At 40.2% G+C, this 10,154-nt stretch overlaps 2 protein-coding genes across 2 annotated transcripts; both read left to right on the forward strand.

Annotated features, from left to right (window-relative positions):
• The first annotated feature begins 435 nt into the window (after positions 1-435).
• LOC115819370 (trace amine-associated receptor 13c-like) lies at positions 436-4,918 on the forward strand. The gene is made up of 3 exons (XM_030782927.1): positions 436-1,438; positions 3,183-3,292; positions 4,529-4,918. Exons 1-3 carry the CDS (start codon positions 436-438, stop codon positions 4,916-4,918), a joined length of 1,503 nt encoding a protein of 500 aa, XP_030638787.1.
• A 2,815-nt stretch (positions 4,919-7,733) lies between these two features.
• LOC115819371 (trace amine-associated receptor 13c-like) lies at positions 7,734-8,738 on the forward strand. The gene has a single exon (XM_030782928.1). The coding sequence runs from the start codon at positions 7,734-7,736 to the stop codon at positions 8,736-8,738; it is 1,005 nt and encodes a 334-aa protein (XP_030638788.1).
• Positions 8,739-10,154: the final 1,416 nt, after the last annotated feature.

Raw genomic sequence — 10,154 nt, forward strand, 5'->3', positions numbered from 1 at the left:
TCAAACACACCCACTCAGACAGTCCTATGGGTGTTCTTTTTTTCCCTCAATGATTTCCTGACATAGAAGTGAACTTCAAAACACCTCTGTCAATTTAGTTGTGCTGGTTGGTGCTTACTTAGTCAGCTCTCAGCTCATTTGTTAGTTTGGTCTTTGTGGGAATTTAACATGAGGCATAAAGTCCTCTGCATTGTGATGGATTTCTGCTCTATATGTCAACATTGATTATAGTGTTTCAGGATATTCATGTCTGTTGTCATGTCACTCAGAAATAAGGGAGGGGCAAAACATGACAAATCATTTAAACTTCCATGTGACAGCACGTACTGCCAACATTGTGTTCAGCCCTTTGGACTGATATGTTGTGTCAAGTTAGCAATATTACAAGATTAGGCTATGAAGAACCTGAAGAACTGGACATATGTGCCAAATACAATGGCATTCAAGAACCCTGAGAATGTTAACCTAACTGAGAATTGCCTCACATTATGCTCTGAGAAAACAGTTTCTACTACAGTGCATGTTTTATTGTATGTTTCTGCAGTAGCTGTGGTTCTGCTTACAGTAAGTGGAAATCTATTTGTCATCATCTCTGTGTGTCACTTCAAGCAGCTACACACACCAAATAATATCCTCATCCTCTCTCTGGCTGTGTCAGATCTTCTTGTGGGAATAATTCTGATGCCATTACATTTTATTGTGATGATTGAATCGTGCTGGATTTTTGGACTGATACTCTGTCATGTATATAATTTTTTCTCTTTCCATTTACCTTGTGTGTCTATACACTGTGTTGCTCTAATTGCTGCAGATCGTTACTCTGCACTGAATAATCCCTTTTTCTATTCTCAGGAAGTCTCACTGTCTGTTATATGTGTTGTAGTTTTGTTTAACTGGATGTTTTCAGCTTCTTATAACTTTGCTCTTCTTTATTTTAATGGAAACTTCACAGATTTGACAATGTGCCCTGGAGAATGCCTTTTTGCTCAAAGTGAAATATGGTCCCTAGTGGATCTAGTGATCGTGTTCATCTTTCCATGTGCTGTGATAATAATTTTATACACAGGTGTTTTTTTCATTGCTAGGAGACACATTAATGCCATTAGGGGACTTGTTAATCTAAGAACAAAAGGAGAGGTTAAGACTGTAAAACATTCTGCGGCATCTGAGAGAAAAGCTGCGAAAGTCCTTGGCATACTAGTGTTTGTCTTTCTGATGTGCTTAATACCATATTATATTTGTACTTTCATTGGTGATACTGTAGACACAAAATTGTTTTATGATCTAATGAATTATGCCTCAATTGTCCTTTATCTAAATTCATTCATCAACCCAATAATCTATGCTTTGTTTTACCCGTGTTTTCAAAGAAGTATAAAATTAATATTAACATGTAAAATATTTCAAGGACACTCCTCTTTCATAAACGTAATTGGATGTACAATTCAAAAAGAAATAAACAAAAAGATGATCATAACTGACAATATTTCATTTTGATGAGTGGTTTAATTGTGGTGTCATAATGCTATTTTTAAGTGCTTTTAGATTGGTTGCAATGTAAATCTAGACAAATGTAAATTTAGAAGAAGCAACAAGCATACCTGGCTTAAGTGGAGTGAAGGTGGAACAGGGGTTTAATAGTTTTTATTGAAAAAAAAATAGTACTGCAGAATAGCAGATTTGTGCTTATTTCTGGGGTTGAAACAAGGGATATGGCTGAAGGTCAGCTGCATTACAATGAAATCAAATATTGTGTCCTCAGAATCACCTTCATTTGCCATGGTACATTACTTGTACTAGGAATTTTTCTTGATGTTCTTTGTGCAGTACACAAAATACACAATAAATACAAGAAAAAAAATACAATAGATACACAATTAATACACAATAAATATGATACAGTGTGCAATACAACAGTGGGTACAAGACGTCCAATATACAATACAATGCACGATGCATTATTGGTGCATTATTGTTCTCGGATGGGCGTCTCCATGACATACAATATGCTGAATACAGACCATTTGAAATGGTGGTTGTTGTTGTAGTTGTGTAGCTTTGAAACAGTCTTTGGTAGATGAATTATACATTTCTACTTGAATGTTTAGCATTTACTATTTGTTAAGCCCTACTATGTTGCCAGTTATTGTAGTGTGTAATGTTACATTACTGGTGATGAATAATCAAATTTAATGTTATTTTTGATGATTGGAAGTAAACTTAGTGAACTTAAAACGCCATTAATACATTGGATACTTGTTGTTAGTCATGGAAACTGTAGTTTATTATTTTCTTTGTGCAGTAGGCATTTAATTGAAAACCTGTAAAAGAAATTATTTTGTTTAATTGAAAATGAATATATATACCTGTACCTGTAAAAAAGGCAAGGCAATTAAAGAAAACGGCAGAACGATTCACACATTACATTGTGTCCGGTTTTTTGTCACCCTACTAGCTCAAGCAACCCCGTCTGAGACCTGTAACATAAGGAACACGCAAACAAAGGAATCATTGGTGGAAATTAGTGTAGAAATTTGACCCTATTCAGATTATTCCCTCTTGTCCAATAAAATCCCTGAAGCCAGCAATGAGCCAGCAATCTGCATCCGTTCATTGCCTATGCACAAGGAGGTAATTGCAAAGGAGACAGGATAGAGTGACATAGTGTTTAATGACCCACAGATCTCATTCAGAATGAGAACACTAGATCTTGATTAAATCTTCATTTAATAGTTTCAAGACTTCAAAAACTGTGCACTTTTGCAAATATGGCAAGGAGTTTCTGGTAAATCAACACATACACTGAGAAATACAAGGAACACATTCCACCATGGACATGTACAACAATACATTGAAATAACGCATAGTAATAATTTTAACAATATGTATAACAATGTAGAAACTTACACATTTTAACCCGAGCTAAACCCGTATGGTCTCTGAGTTTGCCTCTGAGGTGCCACTGCCTGTCACCTTTGAGGCCTCAGCTTCTGCCCCTGTGCCAGTCGCAACTGCATCTGTGGCCACCGTCCATGTTCCTGCAGTGCTAACTGTAGTTCTAATCCATGCTCCTGCTCCTGTCTCCACTGAGGTTTGAATACCAGTGTCTGCTCCAGTCCTTGTTAAGGGTTAAATATTGGTTCCTGAAGCTCCAGCCTCTCTGTGTGCACCAGCACCTGTAGCCTCTGAAACCACTGGTGCCGAGGCAAAAGTTCCAGCTCCTGCTGCTGCAAAGGATGTGGATGACTCTGGACCTTCTGTTCTGGCTCCTGCTGGTGCTGAGGCCGTCCCTGTTAGCCCTGTCCCTGTTTTTAGCCTTGTTCCCAGTTAGCCTTCTTAACCCTGATCTCTCTGTTTTGCCTTGTGGCGTGTAGACCTTTGCTTACTCATGACTTTGATCTGCCCTGCACCCAGTAACCAGTTTATAGTGTGTCAGACCTTGCATGTTTGTTAACCACAACTTGGATTACGAATTGGAATGCAATAAAGAACTGTCTGCACTTGATTCCAGTCTCCTCTCAGTTCATCACAGCTACATTAACTAATACAAACTGCTTCATGTCAGCTAAAGTTAAGTAGCATGCTAACAACATAGCCTCTATTGACTCACTTATCTTTTCATTCTTCATGAACATTTTGACACATTCCAACAAATTACTTCACCACATTTCAGTGATCCAGATAAAGTTTATTCAGCATTGGTGTTTTGAATTTGGGATGCCTTCAGCATGGCAGTGCACAAGTTTAACAGGCCAGAGCAAAGCAAATAACAAATGTATTTAATGATCACCTTTCAGTAAACAGCCAGTCCACAAGGGCATTTGCAAAAAAAAAAAAATATTACTTCATATATTCCCTACAACCATCATGAAACCACTCATTGACAACACTGATTCATTGCTTTAATTTCATTCTTCAGCAATGAGCATAAAATGTAGCACTAACATCAACAGCAAAACTGTGGAATCCTTGCTATGCTTTAGTTAAAGTCATACTAAGCCATTCATAACTACAGCCAAGCCAGGAGTTTCATCATTTTAAGGGCAAGGCCACTTGGCCTTTGTTGGGGCAATTTTTTAAGGGCACTAAGACCACATGCAAGGCCATCAAGTTTATCTATATATATATATAGATAGATATATACATATATATACATATATATAGATATAGATATATATAGATATATAGATATATGATTTTACTGAATGGCTAGATACATTAATGGCTTTTTAGTAGACATTGTAATACTTATAGAGCAAGAAAACCACAAAGTAGAGAAGCTGGAAAGAGTGGTGAGCGCACATGTGAGACAGTGGCTTGGACTTCCACGATGCTTAAGTCCTGTCGGGCTGTACGGGAACGGCAAATTGGAATTACCAATCACAAATCTTGTGGAAGAATTCAAATGCAACAAAGCAAGGTTGGTCATGACCCTCACTGAATCTGAAGACGCTATTATTCAATCCACGGCCCCCTGTGTGGCAACATCTGAAGCTGTCCAGAGTACTAAGTCTGCTCTTCACTTCAGGGATGGGAGAGTCGGTCTCCAAAATCTCCTCAGTGGCACACGGCAACATCAGTGCAGCAGCGATGGCTCGTTGTGGAGGAGGTGAGAAGACAGGACGAGGCAGAGCGACATGCCAAGGTAATTTCAATGGCCAAGCAGGGCCAATGGACTAACTGGAAGAGCCTTGAAAAAAGGAAACTCAGCTGGCATGACATCTGGGAGATGGAGGGATCACGGCTGAGGTTTGTCATCAGAGCCACTTATCACCTCCTACCCATACCCCAGAACCTGAAGCAGTGGTTGGGAGAAGACCCTGCTTGCTCACCTTTGTCAAGCATCCGCATCACTAAGGCACATTTTAATGGGATGCACCACGAGTCTCACCCGAGGCTGTTACATTTGGCGACATAACCAAGTTCTCAGACAACTGGCATCTATCCTGGAACAGAGGCGAACCACCACAAATGCTCTCGACGGTGGGCAAACACCAGTGTTGCAGACACACAGACTCTCACACAAACAGCGGCAGAAAATGTCAGCCTCCAATGCACCAGATAACATCAAAGCAGACAAGCATTCTGCAGGCTGCTTGGGATTGGAAAATTGACGTGGACTAGGGAAAAATGCTTGTATTTCCCCTAGACATTGTGACTACAACACTCCGGCCACACATGGTCCTGTGGTCCACAACAGCCAAGCTGGCATATGTTGAGGAATTGACAGTGCCATGGGAAGATGGTGTTGAAGAGGCTTTTGAGAGGGAAAAGACCAAATACTCTGCACGGGCAACTGAAGCTGCCCAGAATGGCTGGAAGACCAGGATTTTCCCTGTAGAGGTGGGATGCAAGGGTTCGTTGCTACATCTACGACCAGTCTATTGAGAAGATGGGGGTGAGGGGTCACGTCCTCCAACAAGCAATTAAATCCTTGTCAAATGCAGCAGAAAAAAAAAGCAGCAATTGGCTATGGATAGAAAGGAAAGATAACAGCTGGGCTGTGAGATGAATACAGGAGGGTATGGAACTGAGGAGGGTGTACCTGGGACACCAGGTATCACTGTTGAGCCCTCTGGAGATGTCGTGGGCTTATCAACAATACGTCAATGAAGGAGCAGACCCACCTGATGACCCCATTGATGGACCAACCCTCCCATTTCACCACCCCAATCCCACTGCCCATATAAAGAGTGCCAACTTAATACAGGGATTGAAACATCAAGTCTTGTTAGCTCTACTAATAAAACGTACTCCTTGAGTACATTGTAAATTATTTCAAAGTTCCTGAATATGGTGATCATGAAACATAGTTAACTAGAAGTATTGAATTTGAAGAGTATTATTGTACTTGCTACTTTAGTGCTATTATTTAATATATGTTAAGGTTGATGAAGAGTTATTTTGAACACTTTCTAGGTTCAGTGTTCAGAGCACTGAGTCATAAATAGAATAACTATAATTTCACTGAGTTCAGGTCCTGAAATGAGGCTATGGTCACAGCTGAATGATATTAATATTAAGTCTTATATTCACAGTGGACCATTAACTAGAATTTCCCTATACCATTGACACGACAAAGTATTTGATGTTCCAGGCACCAAATGTAATGTAATGTATATCTGGGGTCATTAGATTATTTGAGACAGGGGTGGACAGGTCCAATACTGGAGACCTTCCCTCCTGTGGAATTTAGCTGCAACCCAGAGATAACGCACTGTAACGACCTCGCCTCCTCCCTCGCCAGTCTCAGCAATTCCGCGCTCAGCGTCGCCGGTCTACTAATCACCGGCCTGATCACTCTCATCCCACACACCTGCCCTCACTTTAGTTTCCCATTACACATCTCCCTATTTAAACCCCTCCGTCGGATCAGTCAGTGTGAAGTCTACACCTTCCTGTGTCTTCTGTTGTGTGTTTTGGAATAGTTCCGTGTTTCTTCGTTACCTGTGTGCACTCCCCTCTGGTCTCCTGTTACACCTGTCTGTGAAAAGCTTCTTTTGTTTATTTGTTTCATTAAAACCTCAGTTTTTGCCCGCACTTGTGTCCTCCGCCTTCATGCTTCCTGACACACACCCTCTGAGCTGCTCTTAAAGGTAAACCCCCCCGCCAAATGCCTTTCCAGCATAAGGGTGAACTTCAAAAGAGCCCCACAAAAAGAGCCCCACAAAAGTCTGTTGCTCTGTGACTGGTTGGTGCTACCTTAATTGGCTCTCAGCTCACGTGTTATTTTGGTCCTTAGTGCAATGTAACATGAAGTGTACAGTCCTCTGCACTGTGATTGATTTTTGCACTATATGTCACTATTATCAACATTGCTTATAGTGTTTCAGGACAGTCATAGGTCTATTGTCATGTCAATAAGACATTGGGGAGGGGCAAAATGAGATCAATCCTATAAACATGTTCACTCAGGTTTGTTGACTGTGGAGTGGGTGGCCGCCTTGTGTCCCAGAGTGCCATCATGTCCATATTACCTTCTAGCTCTCCCTTTTAGCTATGCTGTACTAGTTAGTCTTGCTGGAGTCCCTGCCTGCACTCGGCACACGATGTATATTTACCTCAACCATTATGTGGAAATGAACATCTAACAATGTGCCTCTCTCTCTCTCTCTCTCTCTCTCTCTCCCTCTCTCTCCCTCTCTCTCTCTCTCTCTCTCTCTCTCTCTCTCTCTCTCTGTCGAGCCACACATGCTACTCCTGAGACACCAGTGATCCTGACTCCTCCCGCCCTGTGGACTGATCCATCCTGGTGTCATCATCTTCCATCCCCCGTCAGCCTCCTGTCTACATCACCATCCCCTTTGCTCATGCCCCAATTTATTTTCAGCTGTAACTGCCCACGTGGTCGGCACCTATTGCACACCTGTCTGACCAAGGAGGGGTCTCCTCTCTCTGTGGTCCTCCTCAAGATTTCTCCCATTTTCCCATTTCCCTCTTGGGTTTTTGGGGAGTTTTTTCTTGCCCGCCATGAGGATTAAGTCAGGGGGTGCCGTCATATTTTGATTTGACTGTTGTGGCCTGTAAAGCCCCTTGAGACTGTAAACAGTGATATTGGGCTCTAAATAAACTTGAACTTGAACTTGAACTTTAAACTTCCATGTGACAGCATGTATAACCAAAAGTGTGTTTGGCCCTTTGTACTGATATGTTGTGTCTAGTTGTGGATTTTACAAGATTAGGCTATGAAAAACCTGAAGAACTGGACATATTTACAAAACACAGCTGCATTCATGAATCTTGAGAATGTTAACCTAACTGAGAATTGCCTCACATTATGCTCTGAGAAAACAGTTTCTATAACAGTGCATGTTTTATTGTATGTTTCTGCAGTAGCTGTGGTTCTGCTTACTGTGTGTGGAAATCTACTTGTAATCATCTCTGTGTGTCACTTCAAGCAGCTACACACACCAAATAATATCCTCATCCTCTCTCTGGCTGTGTCAGATCTTCTTGTGGGAATAATTCTGATGCCATTACACTTCATTTGGAAGACTGAATCATGCTGGATTTTTGGACTGATACTCTGTCATGTATATAATTTTTTCTCTTTCCATTTACCTTGTGTGTCTATACACTGTGTTGCTCTAATTGCTGCAGATCGTTACTCTGCACTGAATAATCCCTTTTTCTATTCTCAGGAAGTCTCACTGTCTCTTATGTGCGTTGTAGTTTTGTTTAACTGGATGTTTTCAGTTTGTTATAACTTTGCTCTTCTTTATTTTAATGGAAACTTCACAGATTTGACAATGTGCCCTGGAGAATGCCTTTTTGCTCAAAGTGAAATATGGTCCCTAGTGGATCTAGTGATCGTGTTCATCTTTCCATGTGCTGTGATAATAATTTTATACACAGGTGTTTTTTTCATTGCTAGGAGACACATTAATGCCATTAGGGGACTTGTTAATCTAAGAACAACAGGAGATGATGAGACTGTAAAACATTCTGCTGCATCTGAAACAAAAGCTGCGAAAGTCCTTGGCATACTAGTGTTTGTCTTTCTGATATGCTTAATACCATATTATATTTGTACTTTCATTGGTGATATTGTAGACACAAAATTGTTTTATGATCTAATGAATTATGCCTTAATTGTCCTTTATCTAAATTCATTCATCAACCCAATAATCTATGCTTTGTTTTACCCATGTTTTCAAAGAAGTATAAAATTAATATTAACGTGTAAAATATTTCAAGCACACTCCTCTTTCATTAATGTAATTGGAAGTACAATTTAAAAAAGAAATAAACAAAAAGATGATCATAACTGACAATATTTCATTTTGATGAGTAGTTTGATTGTGGTGTCATAATGCTATTTTTAAGTGCTTTTAGATTGGTTGCAATGTAAATCTAGACAAATGTAAATTTAGAAGAAGCAACAAGCATACCTGGCTTAAGTGGAGTGAAGGTGGAACAGGGGTTTAACAGTTTTTATTGAAAAAAATAGTACTGCAGATTAGCAGATTTGTGCTTATTTCTGGGGTTAAAACAAGGGGTATGGCTGAAGGTCAGCTGCATTACAATGAAATCAAATATTGTGTCCTCAGAAGGTGTACCTAAGAATAGACTAATATATATTTCATCATACATTTTTATAAATAAATATATATATGATTTTCATCCAAACCATGTATTAATTAGTTTATATTGTTACGGCCCTGTTTGTGTGACTGCAACATAAAGAGGGGAGATGGACTACAACCAATAGGGATAACGGGGGGATGCCATCCCTCTTGTTAGCAAAATGATCAAAATGCACCCCCCTTGTTAACCTGCCATCCCCCTATATACTCTACAGAGTAGTGTCAGTGAGCATTGGGTCATCTCCCTGTTGGCCATTGGGCGATCACCCCTGTCAAAAAATAACAGATCACCTACTGACTACAACATTAGGTCAAATCAGTAAATATATTTATTAAAACAAACATAACAATTGAAGAAAGAGAAAAGAGTGTCTAGGGGAATATGGATGCATGTAGGTTGGCAGGGGCTACATGGATGTTGGCATGACAAACATAGTGAAGTGTGCATGACTGTTGAGGATACATTTGAGTGAAATATTTCAGGTAGGGGTGTAAGGGTACACAGAACTCATGATTCGGTTCATATCATGGTTTGGACATCCCAGTTCAGTGCAAGTATGGTACAAAAGGAAAAAAGCAACCCCCCCCCCTCCCCTCCCTCCCAAATGCATAAGGCTAGGATTCTTTCATTTATTCTGAACAGACAGTAGTGCAGGTTACAGTTTGTTCCACATAGTGTTGTATAGTCCTCCCTGAGGTAGTTGGCAAAGCCTGTAGTGCATTAAAGGTGCCATAGAATGGAAATATTGATTTTCCTTGCCCTTTTGAATTCGCTGAGATGAATGTGCCATGGAAACATTGTCAAAGTATGAAAATATGCATTCTCCTCCTAAGGCTGTACAATCTACGTGAAGAAAACAAGCCTTTCTGCTGTCCGTTCTGAATTCCTTGTGTCTGTAACGTCACAACTACAGATGGCTGCCTACAACAACGTGTTGCCAATCGTCGGCTATTGACAGCCAGCATTGCCATCTATTATTCATTAAGAAATGCGGTTTGCTTCTTACTACGATGTACCGGTAAACCATGACATAAGGTACTTGAAAATTTATGTAATAATATATTTGC

This window comes from Chanos chanos, chromosome 8 (genome assembly GCF_902362185.1).
Source record: "Chanos chanos chromosome 8, fChaCha1.1, whole genome shotgun sequence".
NCBI classification, from domain to species: Eukaryota; Metazoa; Chordata; class Actinopteri; order Gonorynchiformes; family Chanidae; genus Chanos; species Chanos chanos.

Coding starts and splice junctions, on each gene's coding strand:
- LOC115819370 (XM_030782927.1), top strand. CDS start 436: ATGGCATTCAAGAACCCTGAGAATGTTAACCTAACTGAGAATTGCCTC. Junction 1,439..3,182: donor TTTCATAAACGTAATTGGAT/GTACAATTCAAA, acceptor CAGCACCTGTAG/CCTCTGAAACCACTGGTGCC. Junction 3,293..4,528: donor CTGGTGCTGAGGCCGTCCCT/GTTAGCCCTGTC, acceptor TCTTCACTTCAG/GGATGGGAGAGTCGGTCTCC.
- LOC115819371 (XM_030782928.1), top strand. CDS start 7,734: ATGAATCTTGAGAATGTTAACCTAACTGAGAATTGCCTCACATTATGC.